The sequence below is a fragment of the Oncorhynchus tshawytscha genome, linkage group LG27 (assembly GCF_018296145.1).
Source record: "Oncorhynchus tshawytscha isolate Ot180627B linkage group LG27, Otsh_v2.0, whole genome shotgun sequence".
NCBI classification, from domain to species: domain Eukaryota; kingdom Metazoa; phylum Chordata; class Actinopteri; order Salmoniformes; family Salmonidae; genus Oncorhynchus; species Oncorhynchus tshawytscha.
Window position 1 is genome coordinate 871658 of NC_056455.1, and position 16814 is coordinate 888471.

General features: G+C 45.2%; 2 protein-coding genes across 3 annotated transcripts in view; both read left to right on the plus strand.

Moving 5' to 3' along the window:
- Positions 1-13704, plus strand: part of LOC112259313 (brain-specific angiogenesis inhibitor 1-associated protein 2-like protein 1) — a 62971-nt gene extending 49267 nt beyond the window's left edge. The window contains exons 11-14 of the mRNA XM_042307324.1: positions 8937-8996; positions 9148-9301; positions 11041-11081; positions 11191-13704. Coding sequence (XP_042163258.1) covers positions 8937-8996; positions 9148-9301; positions 11041-11081; positions 11191-11263 — 328 coding nt within the window. The 3' untranslated portion in view covers positions 11264-13704. The remainder of the gene's footprint in view (positions 1-8936; positions 8997-9147; positions 9302-11040; positions 11082-11190) is intronic.
- Positions 13705-13933: 229 nt separating this feature from the next.
- Positions 13934-16814, plus strand: part of LOC112259323 (tectonin beta-propeller repeat-containing protein 1) — a 30738-nt gene continuing 27857 nt past the window's right edge. Inside the window, exon 1 of one of the 2 annotated variants that reach the window (XM_024434047.2) lies at positions 13934-14113. The gene's annotated coding sequence lies outside the window, so the exon portion shown is untranslated. Of the gene's footprint in view, positions 14114-14304; positions 14478-16814 lie in introns of those variants that run through there. The other variant, XM_024434040.2, reaches the window with a different exon arrangement.

Sequence of the window (16814 nt, forward strand, 5' to 3'; positions counted from 1 at the left end):
GGATTTGCTGCCATATATTTGGGTTTTCTGTTTAACAAAAATACTGAGTGGAGGTGGAGCCTGACCATTTAGGATCTTGAATACAAGACATGCGTCAGTGTATTGCACAAGATTTTCCCAACTCAGGAGCTCAGTCTTTCTGAAGATGTAACAGTGATGATGGCTATTGGGCTTCCTATCAAGCACTTTGAGAGCCTGTTTGTTGACAGACTGAATAGGTCTTAATGTTGTACAGCAAGCTTGGGCCCAACTAGTCAAGCAGTATGTTAAGTGGGGGAGTATCATAAATTTGAAGTACAGTTTTGCTACCTCTGTAGTCAAACAATTTCGTATAAATCTGAAATTAGCTAGGTTGAGTTTGGTCGTTGTATGACCTTTTTCACATGCTTTTTAAAAGAGAGGTTGGAATCGAGTATGATGCCAAGGTACTTAAAATCAGATACCACCTGGAGCTTCTCCCCTGACACATAGACATCTGGCTCAGTAGCATCTGTTGCCCTCTTTGTGAAGAACATGCAAACTGTTTTTTTCACATTGAGATGCAAACACGAGTCACTGAGCCACTTTGTAACCTGGACCATTACAGTAGTGAGTTCTTGTGCAGCTTGTTGTTTGCTCTTTGCATGCACATATATCACTGTATCATCTGCATAGATTTGAACTTCAGACCCAGTACAGACAGAAGGCAGATCATTAATGAACAGGAGGGGCCCCAGTGTTGACCCATGGGGCACGCCCACATCATAGCTAAGAGTGGGCGACAGCTCATTGCTCACTCTGACACACTGAGTTCTGCCTTCAATGTATGATTTCATCCATCTCAAGGCATCAGGGGAAAAGTTGAACTTGGACAATTTTGTGATGAGAATCTCATGGTTAACAGTATCAAAAGCCTTCCTTAGTTCCAGAAACACAGCCCCAACAACACCCCCTTTGTCCATCTTGGACTTCACATTTTCCAGAAGAAAGCAGTGGCCTCACTTGGCTGGTTGTGTTTTTTGGGACATACAATGATGAATGTTGATGTGGAAACGCAACAAGAAATTCAACATGTGAGAGCGTGGCGAGGGGTTGTTGAAAGGTAGTTTGGTCATACCACACCTTTGAAAGACCATTGGCGATTGTGATGTCTGCTCATACACAGACTGTGTGGGGAGAAAAGGATGAATGCCAACTCGTCTTCTTGAAACGCCATCTTTGTTTATGTTCTTTCATCTCTGAATACAGTGAAGGTAGAGCCTGGTACCAGCTGAATGTAGCGCACCCATTATCTTTTGTTAAGGCCACAGAGACCGATGGCTCAAAGCCAACTTAGTAATTATGTGTGCATGCTTTGATGGCAAGTCTACTGTATGGCTGTATCTCCCTTCTTCTAGCTGGTCATTAAAGTCATTAGTGCTCATATGTATGTGAAAGATCAGGGAGAGAGAGCCAGAGAGCGAGATAAGATGAGGGACGGTGTCTGACAGACCAACCAACCTGCACATGTCCTCTATGCTAATTGTTATTGTTCAATGTATGGTTACGTTGACCCTTGGTTGTTATTGTTACTGTTGTCCCGTTGACAATATTGATTATTAATTATGTTAATATTGTAAATCTCCAAAGTAAGCTTTGGCATCTCAAAAAATATGTACATAGTTACATCATGCCAATAAAGGGGGGGAAGAGAAGAGAGAGATTTAAGCTTGAAGCAGAGATGTTAGTCTGCCTACTGACATTTTCTTTCTGAAACAAATTAGCAAAGAAAGTCAATTTCCGGTCCCTTTGGCATAGACAGACATTATTACAGCTTTGGGAATTTCATTTTTTAACTAGGCAAGTCAGTTAAGAACAAATTCTTATTTACAATGACAGACTAGAAACAGTGGGCTAACTGCTTTGTTCAGGGACAGAACAACATATTTTTACCTTGTCAGCTCAGGGATTTGATCTAGCAACCTTTCAGTTACTGGCACAATGCTCTAAATCAATCAAATCAAATCAAATTGTATTTATCACATACACATGGTTAGCAAAATGCTTGTGCTTCCAGTTCTGATAATGCAGTAATAACCAACGAGTAATCTAACCTAACAATTTACCTTATACACACAAGTGTAAAGGGATGAAGAATATGTACATAAAAATATATGAATGAGTGATGGTACAGAACGGCATAGGCAAGATGCAGTAGATGGTATAGAGTACAGTTGTCCTTGTCCTTGATTATCTTTATGGTGTTATGGCTTTCTTCCGTCGAAAGAGAGTGTGACCAAAATGCAGCGTGGTTATTACGATACATCTTTAATGAATACGAATACGAATACGAATACGAACAATACAAAAACAACAAACGGAATGTGAAAACCTATACAGCCTGTCTTTTTTTATTTTTATAAAAAATAATTTATTACCTTCAATACCATTCATTCTTTACAACTCATAATTTTCATACATACTCCAACAATGGTATTATAATTTAACTAAACAAAACAAAACAAAACAAAAAACCCCAAACAAAAACCTCAGGGGAGCATCGTCCCTCCCCATCACCCTACAAAATACCTTTCCCTATCTCCCCGTCCCTAATCTATCCCCTTACAAATCTAAATGACACCCAGCCCTAAACCCCCCTTCCACCTCTCCCGAGCAGCATGCTGCCCCCACTTCCTCTCCTCCCTCTTCATCCTCCCCCTCAAATCTCCTTCCACCCTCCTCACTATCCCTTCCACCCCCCAATCTCTCCCTGTCTTCACCATGTTCTGCCTGGCTTCCCACAGCCCCCGTTTAAAGAGACTCATGAGAAGCCAGAGCAGAAACCTGTCCCTATCCGTCCCTCTCGCTCTCCCTACACCTCTCTCTAACCTGGCCCACGTCAATCCAAAATCCCCCCTTACCAAACCTAACAACACCCGTGCCCTAGCCCATACTACTCCGGCAAAGGCACAGTCCCAAAAGACATGGCGCATAGTCTCCTCCCTGCCACAAGAGGATCTTGGACAGGTGGGGGATTGCACCAAACTATACCGGTACAAGATGGAACGTACCGGCAAGCACTTATGGAGGCTCAACCAATTCAGGTCCTTGAGCCTGTTGTCCAGACCCCGCGCCTGCACTCCCTCCCAGACCACTTCCGAGATGCCCACTACAGGCGCCGGACTCCCTGCCTTTCTGACCTCCTCGTACAGGTGCCTGTGATCTAAACCTACTCGGGCAACTTCAACCTCAGGGTGTGCACGCAGCCACTTGGCCGCATGACCAAAGTGCCACGGCAGCTGTTCCGCCCGAGGACCCGTGTTAGACCACACCATTACGCTTCTCGACTGATATGAGAAGAACACCCGCAGGAGGTAACCGGACGGGTGTATCACTGGATGAGCAAGCTCCGTTAACAAGAAAGAAACAAAAATTGCGTCCAGCTTGAGGGGGAAATGTGGTACTCCCCTACCTCCCTCCCTGATGGGACAAAGCATGCGTGCCCTGGCGACCCACTCGCACCTGCCACTCCACATGAACTGAAACACAAGCCTCACTAGAGGCCTCCTCAGACAAGCCGGCAATGGGTAGATATACGCCAAATACAAAAGAGACGGCAACACATCCACCTTTAGGACCAGGACTTTGCCCATAAAAGACAAATACCTAGCCTTCCACATTGCTAGCTTCCTCTGTACCACTGCGATACGCATGTTCCAGTTTAGCGTCGCTGAGCCGGAGGTCTCAAAATGGACCCCGAGAATCCTCAGGGCCCCCTCACAGAGAGATAACCCCCCCGGGCACATCCGTTCTACCGCGCCATCTTCCGAAAAACTTGACGGAAGACTTTGCATGGTTCAGAACCGCTCCCGACGCTCGGGTGAAATCCCCAAAGATGGCAAGGGACCTTGTCAGGCACGAGTCCTTGCACAGCAGCAAGGAAGTGTCGTCGGCGTACTGCGTCATCTTAACACGCAGCCCACCACTTCCAGGGATCAACAAGCCTTCCACCCCTGTGTCTGCCCTAATGGCAGCCCCCAGAGGCTCCATGTACAGAACGAAGAGGAGAGCCGAGTGGGCACCCCTGCCTGACCCCAGACGAGAGGTCAAAAACGTCACCCAAATGACTATTTACACTAACTCGGCACCCAGCTCCGACATATAATGTACGAATCCATCCTATGAACTTCTCCCCAAATCCTAATCGACCTAACACTCTGAATAAAAAGGATCTATTCACGCGATCAAAGGCTTTCGCCTGATCTAGTGCTGCTACCATTAAAGGCAGTCCTCTATCTTCAACCCAAGCGATGGAGTCCCTGATTAACTGTAGGTTCCATCTAATAGAGCGGCCCTCTACCCCGCACGTCTGATCCTCATGGACGACGTAGGGAAGGTGCGCAACCGGTCTGCTAAAACCTTTGCAAGTAGCTTGTAATCTACACATAGCATGGTCAACGGCCGCCAGTTGCCAAGGTCTGTTACTTCCCCCTTCTTATATAAAAGTGACAGCACACTAACAGCCATTGATCCCCCCGGGACCCACGTCAAGGATGGCCTTCAAGACTTCGAGGACCACTGGTCCAAGTATACCCCAAAACTTGAGATAAAACTCAGCCGGCAGCCCATCCATCCCAGGCACCTTCCCTTTTCCCATCCTCCTAAGAGCGCTCTCAACCTCTTCTAGTGAAATCTGGGCCTCCATCACTTCTCTAATGTCCTCCGGCAACCGCCGGGACAAGTGTTCTAAAAACACATTTCCCTGCTCTACATCTATTTCCCTTTCCTTAAATAAACCTTGGAAATGATCAGTTGTCACCCTGACCATATCCTCTGGTTCTCTAACTATACTACCATTTTCTTCCCTAACGCCATGCATTACCTTCCTACTCTGTCTGGCCCTAACCGACTTAAAGAACATAGCGGAACAAGTCTCATTGTGTTCTAGAAAGCCACTATGCGCACGCTCCAGGAAAGCTTGAGCCTTCCGCTCCTGCAACTCCCTGAGCTGCGCCTTTAGGGTAGTGGATCTCTCCCAGTCAAACGACCCGCCGAGGTTGCCTGCCTCGTACTCGAGTTCAATTAACCTTTGGATACGATCCACCTCCCTCCTCTCCTCCCTTTTTTTCGTCTTGCAATACCCTATTATAAAAGCCCTAATCCTCACCTTAACTAACTCCCACCACTCTAACACCCCTTCGCACATGGACCGGAGGCCTTCAAGCCTCCAAAAGAAACCATAAAACCCGTCAACAAAAGCCTGCTCCTCCAGCACATCCCGATCTAACTTCCAGTACCCCCTACCAAAGAGGCAGACTGGCGACCCCACCTGCAGGAGCACCCCGTCGTGATCCGAAAAGAAAACAGGCAACAGCCGCCCAGACAACTTACCCAAAGACCTGGGTACAAAAATATAGTCGAGCCTCCGCTCAACCCCCCTGGAGTTGCGCCATGTAGGACCGGCCATTGTCGGAGTAGTGTGCAGACCACCATCAACCAGACCATGGCAAGCCATTAGCCTTGTAATGGCGCCTGCACTGCTATCCCCCCCTATTCCTAAATCTGTATTAAAATCCCCCCTATCACTAATTTCCTATTTGTGACACACAGGGGCGTCAGACAGTCCACCATCTCCCTCCTGTCTGCCACCACCTGTGGCCCATACACCACCACTAATCTAAATTTACAATCCCTTATCGTGACATCCACCCCTATAACCCTCCCCTGCATTACCACAAAAGAATCCTCCACTTTTACCTCCCTGTGCCCACACAAAATCCCTACCCCCGATGAGTGCACCCCCCCCCAATACCCCAAACCGACTCCCCCTTGTCCCACTCCCTCTTAAACTTACTAACATCCCCTCCATCCCTCAGGTGAACCTCCTGTAAAAAAAAAAAATCAAACCCCACACCCTCCAAATAACTAAAAACCGCCCTCCTCTTAACAAAATCCCTTAAACCCCTTACATTTAAACTAACAAAAGTAAAATTAGACCCCATGAAATAAAATAAAAACATTTAATACACTCAAATTCTAAACCCAGAAAAAACAGGAGACTCACCCGATGCTCCCCTGCTCCATATCTACCGGTGAGAACACCATCTGTACTCCCGACATCCCCCCCTCTTCCTCCATCTCATCAACCCAGGATGCAGGAATAGTGTTTGGCTCCGGTGTGTCCTGCACCCTGGGTCTACCCCCACACTCCTCCCCCTCCCCCAGTGCTGCAGCTGGTTTGGAAAAAGATCGGGGAGGCTGAGTCCCCAAACAAAAAACTCCCCACCTCCTCCTGTACCCAGTCTTGAGTCTTGTTAGGTGTGTCCCCACCCAACAGAAGTTGAGGGCCTGGGGAAACCAGCAGCAACCCAGAGGTTTCTCCCACCCCCATCACTCTCTTGGCCATCCCCTCCCTCTCACTGTCGGCCAATCGCACCCTCCTCTTCATTCTCTTCTTTGGTGATGGCGGCAGTGGAGAGATACCACCCCCCCCCCGCCAGCTCCTCCACCATACCCCTCACCTCTTCCACCAGGGCACTTTCCCCCCAGTCCACTTGCTCTTCCACCGTCTCCTTCTCCAACACTCCTCCCTCGCTTTCTTCTCTCTCATGCTCCTCCACTCGTTTGCCTTCTTCCGCCGCTTTTCCTGGTTCTCCTACTCCCGTGCCTTCTGTTTCCTTCTCTCTTCCATCCGCTGCTTCTTGCTCCTCCTCCTTCCTTGCGGCCTTCCCCTCTGGACCTGTACTCTGGTCATGAGGCGTGCTTCCTTCACCTCCTCTTCTTCCCCCATCCCCGGCTCCTGCTCCCCCCCAGCCGCAGACGCATATGACCTCTGACGAGCCGGGCACCCCCGCCACAGGTGTGCAGACGAGCCACACCCGTGGCATGCCTTAGGCTTGTCACAATCCCTCGCCTCGTGTTCCTCAGATCCACAAAATCTGCATTTTCTTGTGCTGCACGAGGCGAATATGTGGCCGTAGGCCATACAGCGCCTGCAAAATGGGGGCTGACGTGCATAAAACAACGTCCCCCTGTCAGCCCCTAGGGAGAACATAGCAGGAGGATGGAGGTAGCCACCATGTCCCTTTGGGTCCTCCCTGAGGAGGGCCTGGAAGCCTCTCCTCCCATTCCAAAACCCAAGGGAGTCTTTGAGGTGCCTTGCTGAGGAGACGTTATCCATGTATCTCCCCAGAAAGGCCCTCACCTCTTCGTCCTTAACGTATGGGTTGTAAATGTTGACAGTTACAACCCTAAAGTTGTTCTTCGCCAGGCTTGTTATTTCATAGTGGCTCATCGGCCTCTCACCTCCCACTGCTCTTGCCTTTCTCAGGATATCATCGTGTTTCTCCTCTGTATATAGTGCCACGTCGTATGCTCCCTCCAACGAGTTGCCTTGGAAACAAAACACGTCCTTCACCGTCAGCTTTAGAATCCCCATCAATATTATCCTTCCAAAAGTTTCCCGTCCTAAAGGCTCCAACTCCTTTTCCTTCCAAGGAAACCGAATCGTGTTGGCCAGCCCAATCCCAGGGACCGACCGTGTTGATGTATTTAGCACCATCTCCGCAAGGAGAATGGCGCTCGTTCTTTTCTCTTCCAAAACAATGAAAAAAGAAAAAACAAAGTGACTACCTGACTCTGATTGAGAACCGCCTCAGGCAGCCAAGCCTATGCTAGACACACCCCTAATCAGCCACAATCCCAATGCCTACAAAAACCCCAATACGACAACACAATAAACCCATGTCACACCCTGGCCTGAACAAATAATTAAAGAAAACACAAAATACTAAGACCAAGGCGTGACATATGGCCTTCCTGTGACATCGGGTGTTGTAGGTGTCCTGGAAGGCAGGTAGTTTGCCCCCGGTGATGTGTTGTGCAGACCTCACTACCCTCTGGAGAGCGTTACGGTTGTGGGCGGAGCAGTTTCCGTACCAGGCGGTGATACAGCCCGACAGGATGCTCTCGATTGTGCATCTGTAAAAGTTTGAGTGCTTTTGGTGACAAGCCGAATTTCTTCAGCCTCCTGAGGTTGAAGAAGCACTGTTGCTTCTTCTTCACCACGCTGTCTGTGTGGGTGGACCATTTCAGTTCATCCGTGATGTGTACGCCGAGGAACTTAAAACTTTCCACCTTCTCCACTACTGTCCCGTCGATGTGGCTAAGGGGCTGCTCCCTCTGCTGTTTCCTGAAGTCCACGATCATCTCCTTTGTTTTGTTGACGTTGAGTGTGAGGTTATTTTCCTGACACCACACTCCGAGGGCCCTCACCTCCTCCCTGTAGGCCGTCTCGTCGTTGTTGGTAATCAAGTCTACCACTGTAGTGTCGTCTGCAAACTTGATGATTGAGTTGGAGGCGTGCATGGCCACTCAGTCGTGGGTGAACAGGGAGTACAGGAGAGGGTTCAGAACGCACCCCTGTGGGGCCCCAGTGTTGAGGATCAGCGGGGTGGAGATGTTGTTACCTACCCTCAACACCTGGGGGCGTCCCGGCAGGAAGTCCAGTACCCAGTTGCACAGGGTGGGGTCGAGACCCAGGGTCTCGAGCTTGATGACGAGTTTGGAGCGTACTATGGTGTTAAATGCTGAGCTGTAGTCGATGAACAGCATTCTCACGTAGGTATTCCTCTTCAGATGGGTTAGGGCAGTGTGCAGTGTGGTTGCAATTGCGTCGTCTGTGGACCTCTTGGGGCGGTAAGCAAATTGGAGTGGGTCTAGGGTGTCAGGTAGGGTGGAGGTGATATGGTCCTTGACTAGACTCTTAAAGCACTTCATGATGACGGAAGTGAGTGCTACGGGGAGGGCGATAGTCATTTAGCTCAGTTACCTTAACTTTCTTGGGAACAGGAACAATGGTGGCCCTCTTGAAACATGTGGGAACAGTAGACTGGGATAAGGATAACCACTAGGCTACCTAGTGGATGAAAGGTGTGATGTTCTTCATTGTTGTTTTGGTGTGTCTGTGTTTGTTTCAGGCGGGGCTGGTTTCCCTCATCTTACTGCCGACCTTACAATGAACCATTGATCTCAAACAGGTACGACACATATAGCCATGTGATGATCTTATGATATTGTTTACACCTACCCTCTCAAATCTATAGGGGGCTTTCAAGAAGTGTCTAGAAACAAGGTTATTTTGGGCCAGGTAAAGTCCTAACATTTGTGTGTATCTGTCTATGTCTACAGTTTGGGGACACCGGTGCGTCGTCTGAGTGTGGCCAGTCTTCCGGAACAGGAAGAGGAGGAGCCTGTTTTGCTGCCACCGCCAGACTACAGCGACAGGACAGGGAACAGCCCTGTCAGCCTGGTCAGCGCCTCCACACCCTCACCCAAAAACACGGTCAGAACCCAGTCATCCCTTCCACATTCTTACCTAACAATACAGTCAGCACGTCACCTTAAAGTGAAAATCAGTTTGTTGGATTCATTTCAATGTTAAACCACCTACAAGGTCTCTGAAACGTCTGAACAACTTTGATTTTGATGTTGTCTATTAGCCCATATGCTGGGAAACGGTCTTCTTAGGGTGAACATTAAACCTTCACCCTCTCCACAGGTTTACAGTTGGCTGACCTAATGTGGAAGACATTTTATTTGTGTATTTTCACGTGGGCTAATTAGGGAAGGACTCCCACCACCAAGAACACTTTAAGCTATTTCTGTTATGACAGAAACCTAAGGCCTAAATGTCCTGATGCTGCCACTGATATTTGAGAGAGAGAAATAAAAATAAAAATGCTCCCTGCCTGGTTTTGTCTCTGTGCAGGAATGAAGGAGGGAGGAAGAGAGGGAGGGTAGGACAGAGGACCAGGGGGGTATAGGCCTACACAGAAATTTTGCTCAACCACACATCTTCAATTAGAACCTGCACTGTGTCAGCTGGTTTGAGATTGAAGTAATCATGGTGTACAGAGCTATAGGCCCTCTCTCGCCCCATCCCTCGCTCGCTCGCTCGCTCTCTCTCTCTCTTTCTCTCCCCATCTTTTTCACTCTCGCTCTCCCCATCTCTCACTCTTCTCATCGCTCTCTATCTCTCCCATCTTGAGCACTCTCTCTCTCTCTCTCTCTCTCTCCTCTCATTGATTGCCCTTGTGTGCTGGAACTGCTGCCTCAGGGCATTGAGAGAAATACACTGCTGTTAGGGATGCTATGGTAATAGAGTGGGCCTTTCTCACCCCTCTTCTTCCCCTTGCCCCCTCATCTGTTCTACCCCTTCCCCACCTTTCACCCTTTCCTTCCTACAAGTCCCATCCTTTCTTGCTTCCCTTCTTCTTTGCCCCCCACCTCCCCATTCCCTTTGATCATGTGATTGTGGAGAGGTGACTTTGTCGCTTAAAGATGAATGGTGTGAATGACTTGTCGCTTAAAGATGAATGGTCCCTGATGTAAGCCACTGTCTGGGGCCTCTCCCATAGCTGCCCATTCACCCTCACTCCTGGACACTGTCTGCCCTCTAGTGTAGTGGTTGTGTTAGGGCAGGGGTTATGTCCTGGAATAGGTTGAGGAGGTCAACAGGGTCATTTCTTTGCAGTGCAAAAACTAAGAACTAAATTCTCTGAAATTGACCCAGGTGTTATGTTTGCTCTGACCGTTGGTGTATCTATTCAATCTGTTCTGCTGAATGATAACAGCCTCATCCACTGCTAGAATGGATCTTCAAAACATCAGATAAGGATAGAAAACGAGCACAACTTACTTTCTGAGAGTGCAGGTAATTGTTGGTTCAATAGATACACGTTTATACATCCTAAATTACCTCAAGCATAGCAATGTAATCAGTTAACCGTTTTTATCAGTTAACCGTTTTTTAAAAACTATTTTCATCACACTCACTTGCTTGGTGTTTCGATAAGATTTCCATCTACTCAGAGAAGAGGTGTGCTGTGTGCTGGCCTTTCTAGACATTCTAGATTCCTGTCACCCAGCATGAGATCATGGCACTCTCCGTCTCAATACGTCCCAGAGTTCTTCACTGAGGAGTGACACAACACTGACAGCTGCATGGGGATAATGCAGCATGTAGTAAATATACACAGCATGTATCATGGCTTAAGTGTTTCTCTTTCTTTTTGTTAATAGATCTCTCTACCCAATGAGGTTGGAAAGGTTCCCTTTCTGGGGTAAGTTTTATAATAACTCTGTTATAACAATATAACCTCTCACATGATTTTGATGGGACATAATAATGAATTCACATATGACAATGTTTTTTTTCATGATATTTTCCAGAGGTGGGAATCCCTTTGCCACTGTCAAACTGAGACCCACAGTGACCAACGACAGATCAGCACCCAACGTCTAATAACCAGAGCTCATCCAGACAGAGGAATGATAAAGCACCACCAACACTCCAGAATTACAGTCCAACAATATGTCCACAAAGCATGGATTCTACTCCGCTTCAGCAAACCAGCTACATTGTAGCTAGCTCCATTGTACCCGAGCCAGCTCCATTGTAGCCAGCTCTGTTGTAGCCAGCGCCGTTGTTACTAGCTCCGTTGTAGCCAGCTCCATTGTAGCCAGCTCCGTTGTAGCCAGCTCCGTTGTAGCCAGCTCCATTGTAGCCAGCTCCATTGTAGCCAGCTCCATTGTAAAACAGAGTAGTGAAGTGACAATGATTATGGGCAGTGCTGAAACATAATAAAATCCAGGCTACCTTCCTCACTCTTTTGCGTTCAGATTGTTTTTTAAATAAATATATATACAGTCGCTAGTGAAAGTCTACACACCCTTTGCAGAGTCTTCAAAGTTTGTTGCCTTAAAATGTAATCTACAGAGGGAATTAAAAAAAAAATTCTACTGACCTACACTGACATACACAACCTACTTCACATTTTCAGACTGAAAGATAAATTATACAACACCCCAGAGTTAATACTGGGTGGAAGCACCTTTGGCAGCCATTACAGCTGGGAATCATTTGTTGTACTATTAGGGCAACATTTATCCATTGTTTTGGCAAAATTGCTCAAGCTCATTACATTTGGTTGGGAATCATTGATGGACACCAATATTCGAACCGTGTCTCTGATTTTCGAGCAAAGTTAGTCGGGACTGAGAGTGGACTACTGAGGAACACTCAAGACCTCTTGGAAAACATTTTGGAGTCTTCGGCATTAACATTTGTGTAATTGTTCCGCAAAAACATCTATCCCAGGGTTAGGTTTTCAGAAGACTGAGGGAGGGTTTTCTCTAACTTCTTACCTGGACTTTGCTCCTTTCATATTTATTTTTGATCATGACAAACTCCCCAGTCCCTGCCGTTGACAAGCTATAACCTATAACATGAGTTATTATATGATAATTTACTGCTCTTGAGCAATTTTGACAAAAACGATGGATATATATTTCCCTAAGAGTTGTCGAGAGTTGGAATTTTATTCCAAATGATTAACAGCTGTAATGGCTGCCAACAGTGTTTCCACCAAGTATTAACTCTGGGGTGTGAAGTCATACACAATAAAGACTTCTTTAAAAAAAAAAAATCATTGAACATTTTCTGTAATTTATTTCACTGAAAATGTGGATTAGGTTGTGTACATCGGTAGGAAGGCAAAATGATTATTAGTTTATTTTTGTAATATTTGGGGAGTGTTGACCTTCTCAAGGCACTGTATTCTGTCTGTAGACCTTCTCGAGACACTGTATTCTGTCTGTAGTAGTTGTAGGAATGAGGCACAGGGACACTAGTTGGGGAAAGAAGTGCTACATTTTTTGCCATATTTATTTTTTCATTATGACGTAACCATTTTTCAATGGGGAGGCTACTATTTATGCGTACATTTTAAACAAATTAGAGATGTATCATTTTTTAAAATTCATTTCATCATAAAGAAGTCTACTCAGCCCCCACTAAGTGTATTGAGTGTAAACAATGAGAGTTTATGGAAGAATAAATATATCTCATGTAAGTTCTGTGTAAAATGAAAATAAGTGATTTTTGATTAGCCATAGACTACTAAATGAATGTATGCTGAATGGGGAATGGATTGACATATGGACTCTGCTATGCTATTTCTTCATAGTTTTAAAAGTATTTTTTCATACTTGTTTAAAGGTTCATGATGTTTATAAAGTTGTAAGGAGACAATGTATCTTCATTTTTTTCATGGTAAGCTGAAGACTGTGTTTTACAAATACACAATTGTTGTAAATCACAATAACATTGTTATTGGTAGAAATACCGTATGAACCATGCAGTATATCGAAAGAGTATATAGGTTTTTCTCTTCCTTCAGTGTAGAGGAATTCATGATACACACTGCTGTCCATGATAATTGATGATTCCCAAATAAGTGTCTGGTTCTTCTTCTATCTCTGTTCAGATACTGATGTGTATTCTGTCATTCTCTAAAGGTGACAAGGAAAATGCTTTACCATGGTGTTCTGTAGACTAAAGTTATGTTATCTCACAGTAAAACAGGATAAACCTTAACATGGTCTTTATTTTTTTAAACATTTTTTAAAATTAATGTACTGTCTTTGCAATTTACTGCCATAACCTACTGAATATCTGTATGAAGACTGTATAACTGACAATGTTGTATGTCCCTTAATACATGAGATGAAATTGAGAATTTGGTTGTCTTTTAATTGAATGAGTCGTTTTTATTTTATATTGAACGAATGAGTAGGCTACCATTCTTTCCTGCCCCATAGTAAATAGCTTTAAGTTATGTTAATTTGATTGCCATAAATACTCACATTAATATCTAAATAAAGATGTCTATGTTTACCACTAGAGTCTGTTTACGTTGCTATTTTGTTGGTCATAAGACACATTTGGAAGGAAAAGCATGAGACAATGCTGAGGGATTGTCAATAGGACATTACTGTCCATTATGTCCATTGTCTACTCCTATTGGTTGTGTGTGTGTGTGTGTGTGTGTGTGTGTGTGTGTGTGTGTGTGTGTGTGTGTGTTTGTGTGTGTGTGTGTGTGTGTGTGTCAAAGCGGAGCTATACAGAGCCCTCTGCATCGTCACAACATTTGAGAGGCGCACGACGAAGCGGTACAGAGCTCATGTTGGCCTCTGCGTGCCTCCAGAGGTTTCGCAATTGCGTCACACCATTCATATGGCGCCTCCGACCACATTTTCGGATCAAGTATACATTGAATCTTACATTCAGTGCAGGCCACACATCACAGTCATTGTAAGTAAAACTTTCCTCAATATACCAGCTATAAGCAAATTCAGTGCTGGTAAGGAAAGACAAGTACATTATCGATTGTATTCTATTATTTTATCCAATGCTATCATACCTTGTACTGCACTTTAATAACTAAACTACGAGCGTTACCTACTGGACAAATGTAGCTATTGGTTCATTTTGGTGCAGCAGCCAATCTGCGTTTACAGTAAAACCCAACACTTCCTGTTTCGGATTAGGAAACGATTGCAATGTAAATAGATACAGTAGTGGCTAACGTGAAATCACTGTATATTCAATCTGATATGCCGAATGAATTGCAGTGATTTACGTGAACTGCCATACCGTTTATGAGATGGAGCACAAGGTAAGTGATGAGCTACTGCTAACTAGCAAGCTATTTAATTTCTGGTTTTGCAGTGGTAAACCTCCCTATAAGCAACATAATGTCATTCAGTTATGCGGTTGTAGATTGTCTGACGGCAGCAGCCAGCTAGCTATATTATGCAAAAATAGCAGACTACCTGTGATACACTTAGCTGGCTATTACTAGTTTAGAGTGCTTTATAAGACAACCGAAGCCTAGCTATATGTCAGCAAGATTGAACTATCTACATTGTATCCATGTTGATCATTCACTGCGCCATTACAATGTAACAAATGTCATTCATTTTTCACAGTATTCTCGCAAAAAGTTACAATGTTGCAGTTTGCTTGGTGGGTGACAGTTGTCGCTAAAGAGACTGTCGAGTCAAGTGGGCTATTTAAGATCATATCTCAGCTCGGTTCAGACAGTACACAGAGGTCTCTCTCTGGCTACATCAGTTAATGAATTGCTAGTGACAGGGACTATGCCTTTGAAGAGCATCACTCGCTCCAGACATTGCATAATGTACAGGAAGCAAAAGAGAGGAGGGGTGTTAGTTTTAACATAAAAACTCAGCAAATCCCCTTTAAGATGATGAAGTTATTCATGATAAACGTCATACTATATTTATGTTATGCCACATAGACTATGGTGTAATGACCACAGTGTTCAGAATATGGGGCAGTGATGAAGACACGTGACTCAGCCTACCTGAGATGTGGTTTAAATAGTGTAAACAAAGCACTGTTGTATTAAAGATGCACCATGCAGAAATCACTCCGCCATTTCCTAGTTGCTAAAATTCTAATAGTTCGCCTAATTTCAGTTTATGTGACAAAACAAGCCAGTATAGTGTAGAGAATCATTGTATCATCTAAACCGGTGTGAAATATCTTTGTATCATCTAAATATTGTTGTGTTGTCTAAACCATTGTGAAATATATTTTCCATAGCCAAAAATATTGTATTTTCAGCTGTTTTAATCTAGTGTACAAAACCGAAAGTAAAAGATGCAAAAACTCAATTTAAGAGTGGGAAGCATAGAAATAGTGCACATAGAACAGGCTCCCAAGTGGCCCAGCGGTCTAAGGCACTGCATCTCAGTTCAAGAGGCATCACCACAGTCCCTGCTTCAAATCCAGGCTGGATCACATCTGGCTGTGATTGAGAGTCCCATAGGGCGGCGCACAATTGGCCCAGCGTCATCCGGGTTTGGCTGGGGTAGGCCATCATTGTAAATAAGAATGTGTTCTTAACTGACTTGCCTAGTTAAATAAATGTAAAATAATGACAGCTCTATAACTCACATTTCGGGTTGCCCCTAAAGTTCATATTGCAGCTTTAATCATAGTTATTATTGTAACCTCACAGCATGATCCCTAAATCACAACAACAACATAGAACAGTGCCCCTAGTCCAGTGGTTCCCAACAACAAGATAGACAGTGCCCCTAGTCCAGTGGTTCCCAACAACAAGATAGAACAGTGGCCCTAGTCCAGTGGTTCCCAACAACAAGATAGAACAGTGCCCCTAGTCCAGTGGTTTCCAACATCAACATAGAACAGTGCCCCTAGTCCAGTGGTTTCCAAAATCAACATAGAACAGTGCCCCTAACCCAGTGGTTCTCAACAACAAGATAGAACAGTGTCCCTAGTCCAGTGGTTCCCAACAACAAGATAGAACAGTGCCCCTAACCCAGTGGTTCCCAACCTTTTTATTTTACTGTACCACCAATGGAATTTTGCTCTGCCTGGAGTACCCCTGAAGTACCCCCTCATGTGCATTTTACCAATGGGCCTATGGTCTCATGAGTCTTCTCAAGTACCTCCTGTGGATAAGTCCTAGTACCCCTGGTTGGGAACCACTGCCCTAGTGCAATGGGCAAGGAATAGGACAGGATGAAGCTGGCACAGTTTACACAGAACAGTGGTAAATTGTAAGGTCAGGTTGGCTTTTTACCCCCAAATGGATAGACTTGGGTTGGATAAGATTATCTTAAAGCCTGCTACAATCAAAGGGACAAAGAGACAATATACACTGAGTGTATATAGACTGACCAGGTGACATAGACTCACCAGGTGAATGCAGATGAAAGTTATGATCCCTTATTGATGTCACCTGTTAAAACCACTTCAATGAGTGTAGATCAGTGTTCCCTTAACTGGTGGCCTGCTGGCCAAATTTGGCCCGCGGGTGGTTTTATTTGGCCCCACAAGTTTTCAGAGCAAAAAAAAATGTAATAACCAAACTCACATTATTATTTTTATTTGTAATTTTATTGTTGCTGTAATGCTCCGGGTGTCGTGGGTGTGGAGTCAAATGCAGGAGACAGAGAGT